The sequence below is a fragment of the Oncorhynchus masou genome, chromosome 14, assembly GCF_036934945.1.
Source record: "Oncorhynchus masou masou isolate Uvic2021 chromosome 14, UVic_Omas_1.1, whole genome shotgun sequence".
Lineage (NCBI taxonomy): Eukaryota > Metazoa > Chordata > Actinopteri > Salmoniformes > Salmonidae > Oncorhynchus > Oncorhynchus masou.
In genome coordinates this window covers 35,773,194-35,792,535 of record NC_088225.1, presented here as the reverse complement: position 1 = coordinate 35,792,535, position 19,342 = coordinate 35,773,194, and the positions used below count along the sequence as shown (strand labels likewise).

General features: G+C 45.1%; 1 protein-coding gene across 1 annotated transcript in view; it reads left to right on the top strand.

The window, feature by feature from the left end:
* Positions 1-19,342, top strand: part of gsg1l (gsg1-like) — a 47,251-nt gene that overhangs the window by 14,005 nt on the left and 13,904 nt on the right. The window contains exon 2 of the mRNA XM_064985736.1: positions 6,479-6,526. Coding sequence (XP_064841808.1) covers positions 6,479-6,526 — 48 coding nt within the window. The remainder of the gene's footprint in view (positions 1-6,478; positions 6,527-19,342) is intronic.

The window sequence follows — 19,342 nt, the reverse complement described above, 5'->3', positions numbered from 1 at the left end:
GGAAGTCGAGGGACTGGAGGGAGGCATAGGCTGAGATGAACTCTGCCTTGTTGGCCGCAGATCGGCAGTTCCAGAGGCTACCGGAGACCAGGAACTCCACGTGGGTCGTGCGCGCTGGGACCACCAGATTAGGGTGGCCGCGGCCACGCGGTGTGGAGCGTTTGTATGGTCTGTGCAGAGAGGAGAGAACAGGGATAGATAGACACATAGTTAACAGGGTACAGAAGAGGCTACGCTAATGCAAAGGAGATTGGAATGACAAGTGGACTACACGTCTCGAATGTTCAGAAAGTTAAGCTTACGTAGCAAGAATCTTATTGACTAAAATGATTGAAATGAAACAGTACTGCTGGAGTAGGCTAGCTGGTAGTGGCTGCGATGTTGACACTACACTAATCAAGTCGTTCCGTCGAGTGTAATAGTTTCTACAGTGCTGCTATTCGGGGCTAGCTGGCTAGCTAGCAAGGTTGATTGCGTTCCGTTACTTAAAAGAACGACAATAGCTGGCTGGCTAACCTAGAAAATCGCTCTAGGCTACACAATTGTCTTAGATACAAAGACGGCTATGTATCTAGCTAGCTACGATCAAACAAAACAAACCGTTGTACTGTAATAGTTACTACGGTGCTGCTATTCAAACAGTAGAAGAACGACAATAGCTGGCCAGCTAACCTAGAAAGCTAACCTAGAAAATCGCTCTAGACTACACAATTGTCTTAGATACAAAGACGGCTATGTAGCTGGCTAGCTACGATCAAACAAATCAAACCGTTGTACTGTAATGAAGTGAAATGAAAATGTGATACTACCTGTGGAACGACGCGGAATGTTGACCGGGTAGTTGGAGTTCAATTCGGTAGAGGTTGGCTAGCTGTTGGCTAGCTAGCTAGCAGCATTTCCTACGTTAAGGACGACAAATAGCTGGCTAGCTAACCTCGGTAAATTAAGATAATCACTCTAAGTCTACACACTCTAAACTGCACAATTATCTTGGATACGAAGACAACTATGTAGCTAGCTGACACTACGCTAATCGAGTCGTTCAATTGAGTGTAATAGTTACTACAGTGCTAGTGGACAGTGGATGTTAGCTAGCTGCTTAGCTGCTTAGCTAGCTGCTTAGCTAGCTGTTGGGCAGATACGTTAGGACGACGAAATACGATAATTATGCAATTGTCGTTGATACAAGGACGGCTATGTAGCTGGCTAAGAAGAAATTGCTAAGATTAGACAAATCAAACCGTTGTACTATAACGAAATGTAATGAAAAGTTATAAAAAGTTATACTACCTGCGGACCGAAGTGTAGATGTGTAGATGCGGCCGCTCGCTCCAACCGGAACGCGGCCGCTCGCTCACAGGTCAGTGAGGAGAGTGGAGTAGGTAGATAGTGTAGTCAATATCAGGTCAGTGAGGAGAGTGGAGTAGGTAGATAGTGTAGTCAATATCAGGTCAGTGAGGAGAGTGTAGTAGGTAGATAGTGTAGTCAATATCAGGTCAGTGAGGAGAGTGGAGTAGGTAGATAGTGTAGTCAATATCAGGTCAGTGCGGAGAGTGGAGTAGGTAGATAGTGTAGTCAATATCAGGTCAGTGAGGAGAGTGGAATAGGTAGATAGTGTAGTCAATATCAGGTCAGTGAGGAGAGTGGAGTAGGTAGATAGTGTAGTCAATATCAGGTCAGTGAGGAGAGTGGAGTAGGTAGATAGTGTAGTCAATATCAGGTCAGTGAGGAGAGTGGAGTAGGTAGATAGTGTAGTCAATATCAGGTCAGTGAGGAGAGTGGAGTAGGTAGATAGTGTCAATATCAGGTCAGTGAGGAGAGTGGAGTAGGTAGATAGTGTAGTCAATATCAGGTCAGTGAGGAGAGTGGAGTAGGTAGATAGTGTAGTCAATATCAGGTCAGTGAGGAGAGTGGAGTAGGTAGATAGTGTCAATATCAGGTCAGTGAGGAGAGTGGAGTAGGTAGATAGTGTCAATATCAGGTCAGTAAGGAGAGTGGAGTAGGTAGATAGTGTAGTCAATATCAGGTCAGTAGGAGCAACAATGTTTCATCACGTTGTTTCATCACGTTGTTACGACAGAAACGGACTCAACCGCACAAGTTCCCCACCATCCCGTCTCCAGTCAGCTGTTCGTTCCACAAAAACTGTTATGACTGTGTATTTTCATGACGGTCGTCATCCTTATTTATTTATGTTTATTTCACCTTTATTTAACCAGGTAGGCTAGTTGAGAACACCTTTATTTAACCAGGTAGGCTAGTTGAGAACACCTTTATTTAACCAGGTAGGCTAGTTGAGAACACCTTTATTTAACCAGGTAGGCTAGTTGAGAACACCTTTATTTAACCAGGTAGGCTAGTTGAGAACACCTTTATTTAACCAGGTAGGCCAGTTGAGAACACCTTTATTTAACCAGGTAGGCTAGTTGAGAACACCTTTATTTAACCAGGTAGGCTAGTTGAGAACACCTTTATTTAACCAGGTAGGCTAGTTGAGAACACCTTTATTTAACCAGGTAGGCTAGTTGAGAACACCTTTATTTAACCAGGTAGGCTAGTTGAGAACACCTTTATTTAACCAGGTAGGCTAGTTGAGAACAAGTTCTCATTTGCACCTGTGACCTGGCCAAGATAGAGCAGAGCAGTGTGAACAGACAACACAGAGTTACACATGGAGTAAACAATTAACAAGTCAATAACACAGTAGAAAAAAAGAGAGTCTATATAAATTGTGTGCAAAAGGCATGAGGAGGTAGGTGAATAATTACAATTTAGCAGATTAACACTGGAGTGATAAATGATCAGATGGTCATGTACAGGTAGAGATATTGGTTTGCAAAAGAGCAGAAAAGTAAATAAATATAAACAGAATGGGAATGAGGTAGGTAAAATTGGGTGGGCTATTTACTGATAGACTATGTACAGCTGCAGCGATCGGTTAGCTGCTCAGATAGCAGATGTTTGAAGTTGGTGAGGGAGAAAAAAGTCTCCAACTTCAGTGATTTTTGCAATTCGTTCCAGTCACAGGCAGCAGAGAACTGGAACAAAAGGCGGCCAAATGAGGTGTTGGCTTTAGGGATGATCAGTGAGATACACCTGCTGGAGCGCGTGCTACGGGTGGGAGTTGCCATCGTGACCAGTGAACTGAGATAAGGCGGAGCTTTAACTAGCATGGACTTGTAGATGACCTGGAGTCTGGCGACGAATATGTAGCGAGGGCCAGCCGACTAGAGCATACAGGTCGCAGTGGTGGGTGGTATAAGGTGCTTTAGTAACAAAACGGATGGCACTGTGATAAACTGCATCCAGTTTGCTGAGTAGAGTGTTGGAAGCTATTTTGTAGATGACATCGCCGAAGTTGAGGATCGGTAGGATAGTCAGTTTTACTAGGGTAAGCATGAGTGAAGGAGGCTTTGTTGCGGAATAGAAAGCCGACTCTAGATTTGAATTTAGATTGGAGATGTTTGATATGAGTCCGGAAGGAGAGTTCAGATGTTTGATATGAGTCTGGAAGGAGAGTTTAGATGTTTGATATGAGTCTGGAAGGAGAGTTTAGATGTTTGATATGAGTCTGGAAGGAGAGTTTAGATGTTTGATATGAGTCCGGAAGGAGTGTTGTATGGCATTGAAGCTCGTTTGGAGGTTAGATAGCGCAGTGTCCAAGGAAGGGCCGGAAGTATACAGAATGGTGTCGTCTGCGTAGAGGGGGATCAGGGAATCGCCCGCAGCAAGAGCAACATCATTGATATATACAGAGAAAAGAGTCGGTCCGAGAATTGAACCCTGTGGCACCCCCATAGAGACTGCCAGAGGACCGTTGGTTGTGTGGTTATATGGTAACTGTGCCAGGCCCCGTGTGTGTGTGCCCACTGAGAGAGAGAGGAACGATCACATCCTACAGGGATGACAGACAGAGCTGTTACCGTTTAACGAACCTCCATAACGACCATCAATTAACTAATGAACCCATAACGACCATCAATTGACTAATGAACCCATAACGACCATCAATTAACTAATGAACCCATAACGACCATCAATTAACTAATGAACCCATAACGACCATCAATTGACTAATGAACCCATAACTAGGTCCATTACATCAACCTGTTCCATTAGTGATTAACTTCCAGACGTGTTTACTAGATACTATAGTTGTAGAAGTTACCTTTAGACAGGTCCAGGATCAGCTCAGAGAGAGAGAGAGAGAGAGAGAGAGAGACAGAGACAGAAAAGACGAAAAGAGCAGAATCAGAGGCGGCCTTTGAAAGTGAACCTTGTTGCATCGAGTGTGTGGGTGTGTGACTCTCTCTCTCTGTCTTACACACACACTTTTCCAGTCTGAAATTCAGTGTTTTTCATCCAGTCCCATTCATCCAGATTTAATTCCAGCAGCTCTCTTTGTCGTTAACAATATCCCTTTCTTCAAAAAGTTCTTTGAAACTCTTCTGGCAGACTCCCCAAACAATCTGTCCTAGGCTTTGTCCTCCACAAGTGTTTGCTAAGTCTTTTCATTATGTACTATGTTGATTTGTCAATGGAGAATAAGGCCTGGGATTTAATCCCATTGTGCTTTGTCAGCTTCGTGCCATTTAAAAGGAATTACTATGTTCTGTTGATTATGGAGAATAAGGCCTGGGATTTAATCCCATTGTGCTTTGTCAGCTTCGTGCCATTTAAAAGGAATTACTATGTTCTGTTGATTATGGAGAATAAGGTCTGGGATTTAATCCCATTGTGCTTTGTCAGCTTCGTGCCATTTAAAAGGAATTACTATGTTCTGTTGTCAATGGAGAATAAGGTCTGGAATTTAATCCCATTGTGCTTTGTCAACTTCGTGCCATTTAAAAGGAATTACTATGTTCTGTTGATTATGGAGAATAAGGTCTGGGATTTAATTCCATCGCTCTTCGTCAGCTTCGCTCCATTTAAAATAACCTCCAGATGGAGTCGACATATGTAGAGTTTACTGTGAATGCGAGGCTCCAGGGAAGAGCAGGAACGTTGCCTTTCAAAGGTACATAGCTGACAAAACACATCCAGATAGAATCCTAGCCTTTTGATATTTAAACCCTTTACTGTGTTGTGTGCTGTCTATGGGAGAGTCACACCCTGAGACTATTTACTAGGTTCTGTTGTCTATGGGAGAGTCACACCCTGAGACTATTTACTAGGTTCTGTTGTCTATGGAGTCACATCCTGAGACTATTTACTAGGTTCTGTTGTCTATGGGAGAGTCACATCCTGAGACTATTTACTAGGTTCTGTTGTCTATGGAGTCACATCCTGAGACTATTTACTAGGTTCTGTTGTCTATGGAGTCACATCCTGAGACTATTTACTAGGTTCTGTTGTCTATGGAGTCACATCCTGAGACTATTTACTAGGTTCTGTTGTCTATGGAGTCACACCCTGAGACTATTTACTAGGTTCTGTTGTCTATGGGAGAGTCACACCCTGAGACTATTTACTAGGTTCTGTTGTCTATGGAGTCACATCCTGAGACTATTTACTAGGTTCTGTTGTCTATGGGAGAGTCACACCCTGAGACTATTTACTAGGTTCTGTTGTCTATGGAGTCACATCCTGAGACTATTTACTAGGTTCTGTTGTCTATGGAGTCACATCCTGAGACTATTTACTAGGTTCTGTTGTCTATGGAGTCACATCCTGAGACTATTTACTAGGTTCTGTTGTCTATGGAGTCACATCCTGAGACTATTTACTAGGTTCTGTTGTCTATGGAGTCACATCCTGAGACTATTTACTAGGTTCTGTTGTCTATGGAGTCACATCCTGAGACTATTTACTAGGTTCTGTTGTCTATGGAGTCACATCCTGAGACTATTTACTAGGTTCTGTTGTCTATGGAGTCACATCCTGAGACTATTTACTAGGTTCTGTTGTCTATGGAGTCACATCCTGAGACTATTTACTAGGTTCTGTTGTCTATGGAGTCACATCCTGAGACTATTTACTAGGTTCTGTTGTCTATGGAGTCACACCCTGAGACTATTTACTAGGTTCTGTTGTCTATGGAGAGTCACATCCTGAGACTATTTACTAGGTTCTGTTGTCTATGGAGTCACATCCTGAGACTATTTACTAGGTTCTGTTGTCTATGGAGTCACATCCTGAGACTATTTACTAGGTTCTGTTGTCTATGGAGAATAAAATCCTAAGAGAGAGGTGTAGTGTTGGTCGGGTCAGTTTTACGTTTTAATTAGTTTAAATTCTTTATGTTAACAGATATTAAATCCCTTGTACCCCCCTCTCTCTCTCTCTCTCTCTCTCTCTCTCTCTCTCTCTCTCTCTCTCTCTCTCTCTCTCTCTCTCTCTCTCTCTCTCTCTCTCTCTCTCTCTCTCTCTCTCTCTCTCTCTCTCTCTCTCTCCCTGTGTCTCTCTCTCTCTCTGTGTCTCTCTCTGTCTCTCTCTCTCTCTCTCTCTCTCTCTCTCTCTCTCTCTCTCTCTCTCTCAGGTGAGAAGTGTCGTAGCTTCATTGATCTGGCTCCGGCGTCAGAGAGAGGTGAGTAATGTGTGTGTGAGGGTGTATGTGTGTGTGAGGGTGTATGTGTGTGTGAGGGTGTATGTGTGTGTGCTGAAGCCCTAGGTCTGGGATTTGTCTGTACCAGGCTGAAGCAGCCTCACCACTGAATGGTCTTTTATAGGGGTTAAAGGTGGGCTGGACCACTGAATGGTCTTCTATAGGGGTTAAAGTTGGGCTGGACCACTGAATGGTCTTCTATAGGGGTTAAAGGTGGTCTGGACCACTGAATGGTCTTCTATAGGGGTTAAAGGTGGGCTGGACCACTGAATGGCCTTCTATAGGGGTTAAAGGTGGTCTGGACCACTGAATGGTCTTCTATAGGGGTTAAAGGTGGGCTGGACCACTGAATGGTCTTCTATAGGGGTTAAAGGTGGGTTGGACCACTGAATGGTCTTCTATAGGGGTTAAAGGTGGGCTGGACCACTGAATGGCCTTCTATAGGGGTTAAAGGTGGGCTGGACCAGACTGAATGGTCTTCTATAGGGGTTAAAGGTGGGCTGGACAGGCTGAATGGCCTTCTATAGGGGTTAATGGTGGGCTGGACCACTGAATGGTCTTCTATAGGGGTTAAAGGTGGTCTGGACCACTGAATGGTCTTCTATAGGGGTTAAAGGTGGGCTGGACCACTGAATGGCCTTCTATAGGGGTTAAAGGTGGGCTGGACCACTGAATGGTCTTCTATAGGGGTTAAAGGTGGGCTGGACCACTGAATGGTCTTCTATAGGGGTTAAAGGTGGGCTGGACCACTGAATGGTCTTCTATAGGGGTTAAAGGTGGGCTGGACCACTGAATGGCCTTCTATAGGGGTTAAAGGTGGGCTGGACAGGCTGAAGCAGCCTCACCACTGAATGGTCTTCTGAAACGGGCCCATAGTTATCCTCCAGGTCCAGAATAAAGCAGGGCCACATGAAAACAGAAGCAGACTGATGCATACTGCAACTGACATTCTCCTATTGACCACATGATCTAATCTTCTGTCTGAAACAGACGTCTTCACTTCCATGTCCTTTGCACATTCAATAAAGGGATCACTGTTAACACTGATCAACTTGATTGGAATTTGTCGACTAGCGGCAACAACGTTAAGCGTTTTCGCAAAGCCACGCGTGTGTGTGCGCCCCCGACACACGGAGCTCCGACACAGCGCGAGAAATATGAAGAAATCAAACTTCAAATTGAATGAAATGAACAGAACTTCTATCTGGTGAGTGGTAGGATTGTACGTAAACCTTAAGAACTTTTCCCTCTTGAGGTAAAAGGCTCATTTAGCTTGAATAAATTAACTTTTCCAAAAAGACATTTCCTAGTGAACTGGGCATTGTTGAAATATAAAGCTACTGTTCCTTACTGCTTACAAAATAACTCAATAATATATATATATATATATTTATAAACTGGGTGGTTCAAGCCCTGAATGCTGATTGGCTGACAGCCGTACATTTGTACTGCTCTAATTACCTAGGTAACCAGTTTATAATAACAATAAGGCACCTCTGGGTTTGTGGTATATGAGCCAATATACCACGGCTAAGGGCTGTAATCCAGACACTCCACGTTGCGTCATGCGTAAGAACAGCCCTTAGTCGTGGTATGTTGGCTCATATACCACACCCACTTGGTCCTTATTGGTTAAATATACAGTACCAGTCAACAGTTTGGACACCCCCACTCATTCAAGGGGTTTTCTTTATTTGACTAGTTTCTACATTGTAGAATAATAGTTTCTATATTGTAGAATAATAGTGAAGACATGAAAACAATCAAATAAAAAATATGGAATCATGTAGTAACCAAAAAAGTTTTAAACAAATATTTGAGATACTTCTAAGTAGCCACCCTTTCCTTGATGACAGCTTTGAACACTCTTGGCATTCTCTCAACCAGCTTCATGAGAAATACACACACAGCTTTTTTTTGTCTGACATATTCTGTCACTTAAACAGGTTAAATCTGCAGTTACAAGGAAGACAGTCGTGGACTTGAGGCCTTTACTAGGAAGCCTGAGTTGTTGGATTTGGACTTGTCCTCTGGAAGGATACTGCTCTTCGGCACACTGAAGAAATGACAGGCGGAGGGACCAGGCCGCAGCATTGTCACAGAGCTGATGGAAGACTTCATCAAGGGGCTGAGGGACAACTTCTCCACGAGATCTGAAGACTACAGCAGCCTAACTCACCCAAGGAGGTCTGTATGTGACCATCTCACAGTCCTCCCAGGTGGAGAATTCTCCTCCCTTGCTAAGAAAATGATACCCTCAATGGATGAGGCCGCAATTTCAAACAGATGATTGAATTCCAGACATCATCATCCAAATCAGGGATGAGATCAGGAGTGCCGAGTCCTTGTGTGCGTTTTGGGTGTCCTGCTCAGAGGAATACAACAGAATAATGAAATGTGCCTTTTATGTGCTGACAATGTTTGGATCGATTTACACCTGCGAGTGAAGCTTGAGTTGTAGCTCAGCTAGTTAAGTTATTTATATGGGCCTTCGCCCCCACATAGCCTAGCTCAGACAGTTGAGTTATTTACATGGGCCTTCGCCCCCACATAGCCTAGCTCAGACAGTTAAGTTATTTATATGGGCCTTCACCCCCACATAGCCTAGCTCAGACAGTTAAGTTATTTATATGGGCCTTCGCCCCCACATAGCCTAGCTCAGCCAGTTAAGTTCTTTATATGGGCCTTTGCCCCCACATAGCCTAGCTCAGCCAGTCAGTTATTTATATGGGCCTTCGCCCCCACATAGCCTAGCTCAGACAGTTAAGTTATTTATATGGGCCTTCGCCCCCACATAGCCTAGCTCAGACAGTTAAGTTATTTATATGGGCCTTCGCCCCCACATAGCCTAGCTCAGCCAGTTAAGTTCTTTATATGGGCCTTCGCCCCCACATAGCCTAGCTCAGACAGTTAAGTAATTTATTTGGGCCTTTGCCCCCACATAGCCTAGCTCAGACAGTTAAATCATTTATATGGGCCTTCGCCCCCACATAGCCTAGCTCAGCCAGTTAAGTTATTTATATGGGCCTTCGCTCTGAAGAAGTAGACTCCAATTAAGCCCTCTTGTTGTTTGTAAAGTCAAATAAAAATGAATATTATTGTTGAAATGACTTACTCTACTGGTGTATGTTTTCTCCATCTGTTGCTGGGAAACACTTGCATAACAAGTTATCAATATTTTCAGCACCAGGTGCTGTTCACCTCCTATTGGTTGTGCTGCAGGTCCAGCTTTACGTTTCAGCACCAGGCGCTGTTCACCTCCTATTGGTTGTGCTGCAGGTCCAGCTTTACGTTTCAGCACCAGGCGCTGTTCACCTCCTATTGGTTGTGCTGCAGGTCCAGCTTTACGTTTCAGCACCAGGCGCTGTTCACCTCCTATTGGTTGTGCTGCAGGTCCAGCTTTACGTTTCAGCACCAGGTGCTGTTCACCTCCTATTGGTTGTGCTGCAGGTCCAGCTTTACGTTTCAGCACCAGGCGCTGTTCACCTCCTATTGGTTGTGCTGCAGGTCCAGCTTTACGTTTCAGCACCAGGTGCTGTTCACCTCCTATTGGTTGTGCTGCAGGTCCAGCTTTACGTTTCAGCACCAGGTGCTGTTCACCTCCTATTGGTTGTGCTGCAGGGCCAGCTTTACGTTTCAGCACCAGGCGCTGTTCACCTCCTATTGGTTGTGCTGCAGGTCCAGCTTTACGTTTCAGCACCAGGTGCTGTTCACCTCCTATTGGTTGTGCTGCAGGTCCAGCTTTACGTTTCAGCACCAGGTGCTGTTCACCTCCTATTGGTTGTGCTGCAGGTCCAGCTTTACGTTTCAGCACCAGGCGCTGTTCACCTCCTATTGGTTGTGCTGCAGGTCCAGCTTTACGTTTCAGCACCAGGTGCTGTTCACCTCCTATTGGTTGTGCTGCAGGTCCAGCTTTACGTTTCAGCACCAGGCGCTGTTCACCTCCTATTGGTTGTGCTGCAGGTCCAGCTTTACGATTCAGCACCAGGCGCTGTTCACCTCCTATTGGTTGTGCTGCAGGTCCAGCTTTACGTTTCAGCACCAGGTGCTGTTCACCTCCTATTGGTTGTGCTGCAGGTCCAGCTTTACGTTTCAGTACCAGGCGCTGTTCACCTCCTATTGGTTGTGCTGCAGGTCCAGCTTTACGTTTCAGCACCAGGTGCTGTTCACCTCCTATTGGTTGTGCTGCAGGTCCAGCTTTACGTTTCAGCACCAGGCGCTGTTCACCTCCTATTGGTTGTGCTGCAGGTCCAGCTTTACGTTTCAGCACCAGGCGCTGTTCACCTCCTATTGGTTGTGCTGCAGGTCCAGCTTTACGTTTCAGCACCAGGTGCTGTTCACCTCCTATTGGTTGTGCTGCAGGTCCAGCTTTACGTTTCAGCACCAGGTGCTGTTCACCTCCTATTGGTTGTGCTGTAGGTCCAGCTTTACGTTTCAGCACCAGGCGCTGTTCACCTCCTATTGGTTGTGCTGCAGGTCCAGCTTTACGTTTCAGCACCAGGTGCTGTTCACCTCCTATTGGTTGTGCTGCAGGTCCAGCTTTACGTTTCAGCACCAGGCGCTGTTCACCTCCTATTGGTTGTGCTGCAGGTCCAGCTTTACGTTTCAGCACCAGGTGCTGTTCACCTCCTATTGGTTGTGCTGCAGGTCCAGCTTTACGTTTCAGCACCAGGCGCTGTTCACCTCCTATTGGTTGTGCTGCAGGTCCAGCTTTACGTTTCAGCACCAGGTGCTGTTCACCTCCTATTGGTTGTGCTGCAGGTCCAGCTTTACGTTTCAGCACCAGGCGCTGTTCACCTCCTATTGGTTGTGCTGCAGGTCCAGCTTTACGTTTCAGCACCAGGCGCTGTTCACCTCCTATTGGTTGTGCTGCAGGTCCAGCTTTACGTTTCAGCACCACTAAATGGTCCACTGCCTGCTTCATTAGTTGACCGTCTCCTCCTCTCTCTCCTCATGAATGAAGGTAAAATGTAACTTTTGCATTATTTAGTTGAGGTAACTTCCTTCTTGGGACATTGCATTTGGGAGTTTTTGCATCTCCGGTCCGTTATATATATTTTTTAAATTAACAAAATATTAATTAATTTGGGGGGGGGTAATATTACTGGAGGGCCAGATTGGCCCGCTGGCCGCCATTTGGGGAACCCTGCACTAGAGACTCAGAGGTGTTTCAACAATGTTTGTGTGTCTATATCAAATCAAATGTTATTGGTCACAGACACATATTTAGCAGATGCTTTTGCTGGTGTAGTGAAATGCTTGTGTTCCTAGCTCCATCAGGGCAGTTGTATCTAACCATTCACAACAATACACAAATCTAAAAGTAAAAGAATGGAATTAAGAAATATATAAATATTAGGACGAGCAATGTCGGAGTGGCATTGACTAACATTTTTGTCCAGATGGGATAGGGCAGTGTGCAGTATGATGGCGATTGCATCGCCTGTGGACCTATTGGGGCGGTAAACAAGTTGAAGTAGGTCTAGGATGTAAGGTAGAGGTGATATGATCCTTGACTAGCCTCTCAAAGTACTCCATGATGACAGAAGTGAGTGCTACAGGGCGATGGTCATTTAGTTCAGTTACCTTTGCTTTCTTGGGCACAGGAACAATGGTGGACATATTGAAGCAAGTGGGGACAGCAGACTATGTCCGTAAACACTCCAACCAGCTGGTCTGCGCATGCTCTGAGGACACGGCTAGGGATACCATCTGGGCCGGCAGCCTTGCGAGGGTGAACACGCTTAAATGTCTTACTCACATCAGCCACAGAGAAGAAGGGGGTGGGGCACGTTGTTATCCTTAAAGAAGGTGTTCAGTTTGTCCGGGAGCAAGACGTCGGTGTCCAGGAAGTGGCTGGTTTTCCCTTTGTAATCGTCTCACGTCTGAGCCGTTGAATTGCATTTAGCCTGTTTGATTGTCTTATGAAGGAGATAACTGGACTGTTTCCAGTCATCTTGCCATGGTTAAACGCGGTAGTTCACACTTTCAGTTTTGAGCGACTGCTGCCATCTATCCACGGTTTCTGGTTTGGGTAGGTTTTAATAGTCACAGTGGGAACAACATCCCCTATACACTTCCTGATGAATGATGTGTATACGTCCATGCTATTCTCAGAGGCAACCCGGAACATACTGTATGCCAGTCCGCGTGATCAAACCAATCTTGAAGCATGGATTCTGATTGGTCAGACCAGTGTTGAATAGACCTTAGCAAGGGTACTTCCTGTTTGAGTTTCTGCCTATAGGAAGGGAGGAGTAAAATGGAGTTGTGATCTGATTTGCCAAAGGGAAGGTGGGGGAGGGCCTTGTAGACATCCTGGAAGATGGAGTAGCAGTGGTCAAGTGTTTTTCCAGCGCGAGTACTACAGTCAATGTGTTGATAGAACTTCGGTCGCGTTTTCCTCAAATTTGCTTTGTTAAAATCCTCAGCTACAATAAATACTGCCTCAGGATATGTGGTTTACAGTTTGCAAAAAGTCCAGTGTAGTTACTACAACGGCTGTAACTAAAAATGAAGAGAATTATCTTGGGAGGTAATACGGTCGGCATTTGATTGGGAGATATTCTAGGTCGGGTGAACAAAAGGACTTAAGTTTCTTTATGTTACCCCATGAAACATACACCACCACCTTTCTTCTTCCCGGAGAGGTGTTTTTTTCCTGTCTGCACTATGTACTGAGAACCCAGCTGGCTGTATGGACGGGGACAGTGTATCCGGAGGGAGCCATGATCCTTTGAAACAGAGTATGTTACAGACCCTGATGTCTCTCTGGAAGGAGATCCTCGCCCTGAGCTTGTCTACTTTATTGTCCATAGACTGAACATTAGTGAGTAGTATCTCTGATTAATACTGCTTTCATCCCTACACTAAGGTCATCTCTGTTTAATGCTGTTTTCATCCCCACACTAAGGTCATCTCTGTTTAATGCTGCTTTCATCCCCACACTAAGGTCATCTCTGTTTAATCCTGCTTTCATCCCTACACTAAGGTCATCTCTGTTTAATCCTGCTTTCATCCCTACACTAAGGTCATCTCTGTTTAATGCTGCTTTCATCCCCACACTAAGGTCATCTCTGTTTAATGCTGTTTTCATCCCCACACTAAAGTCATCTCTGTTTAATGCTGTTTTCATCCCCACACTAAAGTCATCTCCATTCTACACTGTGAGAGGGAGTGAGGGACGGAGGGAAATAGAGAGTGGGGAGGGGGGGTAGAGAGAGAGAGCGGAAACGAGGGAATGAGGAAGAAGGAGAGAGTGGAAGGGAAGAAGAGCGACAGAGAGAGGGAGATAAATAGAGAAAGAGGGAGGGAGGGATACAGTGCAGAGATACACCAACACAATTCTTCCTGTTCAGCCCTGTTACACACAGCCTTACTATGGAGAGAGGGAGAGAGGGGTTCCTAGTAGAGAGGGGTGTCCTCGTAGAGAGGGGTTCCTAGTAGAGAGGGGTTCATAGTAGAGAGGGGTGTTCTAGTAGAGAGGAGTGTCCGAGTAGAGAGGGTTTCCTAGTAGAGAGGGGTGTCCTCATAGAGAGGAGTGTCCGAGTAGAGAGGGGTTCCTAGTAGAGAGGGGTTCATAGTAGAGAGGGGTGTCCTCGTAGAGAGGAGTGTCCGGGTAGAGAGGGGTTCCTAGTAGAGAGGGGTTCCTAGTAGAGAGGGGCTTCATAGTAGAGAGGGGTGTCCTCATAGAGAGGAGTGTCCGAGTAGAGAGGGGTTCCTAGTAGAGAGGGGTTCCTAATAGAGAGGGGCTTCATAGTAGTTAGGTGTTCCTAGTAGAGAGGGGTTCCTAGTAGAGAGCGGTTCCTAGTAGAGAGGGTTTCCTAGTAGAGAGGGGTTCCTAGTAGAGAGGGGTTCCTAGTAGAGAGGAGTGTCCTAGTAGAGAGGGGTTCCTAGTAGAGAGGGGTTTCTAGTAGAGAGGGGTTCCTAGTAAAGAGGGTTTCCTAGTAGAGAAGAGTGTCCTAGTAGAGAGGGGTTCCTAGTAGAGAGGGGTTCCTAGAAGAGAGGGGTTCCTAGTAGAGAGGGGTTCCTAGTAGAGAGGAGTGTCCTAGTAGAGAGGGGTTCCAAGTAGAGAGGGGTTCCTAATAGAGAGGGGTTCCTAGTAGAGAGGGGTTCCTAGTAGAGAGTGGTTTCTAGAAGAGAGGGGTTCCTAGTAGAGAGGGGTTCCTCGTAGTTAGGGTTCCTAGTAGAGAGGGGTTCCTAGTAGAGAGGAGTGTCCTCGTAGAGAGGGGTTCCTAGAAGAGAGGGGTTCCTAGTAGTTAGGGTTCCTAGTAGAGAGGGGTTCCTAGTAGAGAGGGGTTCCTAGTAAAGAGGGGTTCCTAGAAGAGAGGGGTTCCTAGTAGAGAGGGGTTCCTAGTAGAGAGGAGTGTCCGAGTAGAGAGGGGTTCCTAGTAGAGAGGGGTTCCTAGTAGAGAGGGGTTCCTAGTAGAGAGGGGTTCCTAGTAGAGAGGAGTGTCCTAGTAGAGAGGGGTTTCTAGTAGAGATGGGTTCCTAGTAGAGAGGGGTTCCTAGTAGAGAGGGGTTCCTAGTAGAGAGGAGTGTCCTAGTAGAGAGGGGTTCCTAGTAGAGAGGGGTTCCTAGTAGAGAGGGGTTCCTAGTAGAGAGGGGTTCCTAGTAGTTAGGGGTTCCTAGTAGATAGGGGCTTCTAGTAGAGTTAATGGGTTTCTATGGGGAGTAAACTTGTTACTTTTGGACCTTGTTATTTAGCTACTTCTTTTAATATCAACAACTCACCGTTTACATCTGGTCTGGGATCAGCAAGCCGTTTTACATAGAATCTGGTCTGGGATCAGCAAGCTGTTTTACATAGAATCTGGTCTGGGATCAGCAAGCCGTTTTACATAGAATCTGGTCTGGGATCAGCAAGCTGTTTTACATAGAATCTGGTCTGGGATCAGCAAGCTGTTTTACATAGAATCTGGTCTGGGATCAGCAAGCTGTTTTACATAGAATCTGGTCTGGGATCAGCAAGCTGCTTTACATAGAATCTGGTCTGGGATCAGCAAGCTGTTTTACATCTGGTCTGGGATCAGCAAGCTGTTTTACATCTGGTCTGGGATCAGCAAGCTGTTTTACATAGAATCTGGTCTGGGATCAGCAAGCTGTTTTACATAGAATCTGGTCTGGGATCAGCAAGCTGTTTTACATAGAATCTGTTCTGGGATCAGCAAGCTGTTTTACATAGAATCTGGTCTGGGATCAGCAAGCTGTTTTACATAGAATCTGGTCTGGGATCAGCAAGCTGTTTTACATAGAATCTGTTCTGGGATCAGCAAGCTGTTTTACATAGAATCTAGTCTGGGATCAGCAAGCTGTTTTACATAGAATCTGGTCTGGGATCAGCAAGCCGTTTTACATAGAATCTGGTCTGGGATCAGCAAGCTGTTTTACATAGAATCTGGTCTGGGATCAGCAAGCTGTTTTACATAGAATCTGGTCTGGGATCAGCAAGCTGTTTTACATAGAATCTAGTCTGGGATCAGCAAGCTGTTTTACATAGAATCTGTTCTGGGATCAGCAAGCTGTTTTACATAGAATCTGGTCTGGGATCAGCAAGCTGTTTTACATAGAATCTGGTCTGGGATCAGCAAGCCGTTTTACATAGAATCTGGTCTGGGATCAGCAAGCTGTTTTACATAGAATCTGGTCTGGGATCAGCAAGCTGTTTTACATCTGGTCTGGGATCAGCAAGCTGTTTTACATAGAATCTGGTCTGGGATCAGCAAGCTGTTTTACATAGAATCTGGTCTGGGATCAGCAAGCTGTTTTACATAGAATCTGGTCTGGGATCAGCAAGCTGTTTTACATAGAATCTGGTCTGGGATCAGCAAGCCGTTTTACATAGAATCTGGTCTGGGATCAGCAAGCTGTTTTACATAGAATCTGGTCTGGGATCAGCAAGCCGTTTTACATAGAATCTGGTCTGGGATCAGCAAGCTGTTTTACATAGAATCTGGTCTGGGATCAGCACGCTGTTTGGTGTGCTCTGTCTCCTTCACTTTGATGTTTCCCTGGCCTTGTTTTCTCCTCCCATGGCTGTTGTTGTTTGGGATGATTTTTAAAACATGGCCACCTGTTTCCTGACATCTAGACGCCACCTGATGTTATTCATGAACTAGAAGAAGAATATTTTTTTTTAACGTTCACATTCAATTCCCAGAACTAACTCTCTTGGATTGGTTACTTTAAAAAGCTTTGACACGCACGCACGCACGCACGCACGCACGCACGCACGCACGCACGCACACACACACACACACACACACACACACACACACACACACACACACACACACACACACACACACACACACACACACACACACACACACACACACACACACACACACACAGTTTATCCTGTTAATGTAATGAATTCAGAGATAGTAAATGTTTTATAGGTGTCTCAGCTACTTAGGGTATATTGACAGACTGAGCCCTCTCTCTACTTCTCCTTGGTTGTCTCCCAAATGGCACCTTGTTCCCTATATAGTGCACTACTTTGACCAGAGCCCTATAGAGCCCTGTTCCCTATATAGTGCACTACTTTGACCAAAGCCCTATAGAGCCCTGTTCCCTATATAGTGCACTACTTTGACAAGAGCCCTATAGAGCCCTTTTCCCTATATAGTGCACTACTTTGACCAGAGCCCTATAGAGCCCTTTTCCCTATATAGTGCACTACTTTGACCAGAGCCCTATAGAGCCCTGTTTCCTATATAGTGCACTACTTTGACCAGAGCCCTATAGAGCCCTGTTCCCTATATAGTGCACTACTTTGACCAGAGCCCTATAGAGCCCCGTTCCCTATATAGTGCACTACTTTGACCAGAGCCCTATAGAGCCCTGTTCCCTATATTGTGCACTACTTTGACCAGAGCCCTATAGAGCCCTTTTCCCTACGTAGTGCACTACTCTTGACCCATATTTCAAGGTCCTGGAGTGGCCTAGCCAGTCTCCAGATCTCAACCCCATAGAAAATCTTTGGAGGGAGTTGAAAGTCCGTGTTGCCCAGTAACAGCCCCAAAACATCACTGCTCTAGAGGAGATTGGCATGGAGGAATGGGCCAAAAAAACAGCAACAGTTTGTGAAAACCTTGTGAAGACTTACAGAAAACATTTGACCTCTGTCATTGCCAACAAAAGGTACATAACAAAGTATTGAGATAAACTTTTGTTATTGACCAAATACTTATTTTCCAACATAATTTGCAAATAAATTAATTTAAAATCCTACAATGTGATTTTCTGGATTTCTTTTTCTCATTTTGTCTGTCATAGTTGAAGTGTACCTATGATGAAAATTACAGGCCTCTCTCATCTTTTTAAGTGGGAAAACTTGCACAATTGGTGGCTGACTAAATACTTTTTTGCCCCACTGTATGTCTTGTGTTCCTGTCATCAAAATACTGACTGACGAGTCATGTTGTCATATATCTGATTCACTGTCTTTCATTTTTAAAATTTAACTAGGCAAGTCAGTTAAGAAAAAAAATCGTATTTTCAATGGCGACCTACCGGGGAACAGTGGGTTAACTGCCTTGTTCAGGGCCAGAACGACAGATTTTTACCTTGTCAGCTTGGGGATTCGATCTTTCAACCTTTCTGTTAGAGTCCTAACCAGTAGAATACCTGTCGCCCCTCACGAGGTCAGGGAGATGCAGCACAGTACAGCCTAACAACTCTCATCCCAACGCTAGGAAAATGTATCCTGGTCTGTCCCCAAGCTATCAGAGATGTATTCAATTCTCATCCCAAAGCTAGGAAAATGTATCCTGGTCTGTCCCCAAGCTATCAGAGATGTATTCAACTCTCATCCCAAAGCTAGGAAAATGTATCCTGGTCTGTCCCCAAGCTATCAGAGATGTATTCAACTCTCATCTCAAAGCTAGGAAAATGCACTGGTGGATTGAGAGGGCAAATGACAATCATTCTGAATTGATTTCGACATCCCAGAGAAGACAGTAGAAACGTTCATATGCAGGTAATCGTGCCTCCTAAACGCTATCGTGACATGGCCCTTTCTGGGTATAGATCGTGGCTTCCCCCTCTCTCTCTCCTACACCCAGGTTTTATTATCTCAGGCCATAAATTCCTGGAGGAGACTCTCTCCTCATGGCCATGCAGAAAGAGACACCAAGAGAGAACAAAGGATTTCACATGGCGAACTCCTAAATCCCCAAAATGGGAATATGAAACAAAATGTCCACTTGTGAGAAGGTGGGAGTAGTCCATGGACACTTAAGGGACGGGTATGACGAGTGTGTTTCATTTGGTGACCTCAGAGAGGATAGGAAACACACATAACTATATCTCTGATTGTGTACTTTTCTCAATTATGAGGCTTGCATCTAATTCTTGTATAAAATGAATGAGTAAAGATGAAACTATTCATCCATCTAAAGTTTAACTAAGTCATTTGCCCGCCCCCGTGAGCACAGACATGATCTGGTGTCATATAACCTCCTTTTCTACTGTTACGAATAAAACCCCCTCCTGAGGAAATCCTCTTCAGACCAGGCAGTCCTCGGTGGAAACTGAGGTGGCACAGGTTTGAGTACCAAAGACTAAGCAAACCCACAGCGTGAGCTGTGATTGTGAATAGTTATCAATTTCCTAACCATACCACGTGGAGCATTGGCTACACGGCTGGAAATGGTTCAACTCTGAGACTATCGATCTCTACAGAATAAGAGCAAATATTATATACTAATTACTTGTCTGCAGCTAGAAATTATGTCAACCTGGGATGCGATTACCGACAACCGCCGAAACATCTACTCTATGAAAAACGTTTCT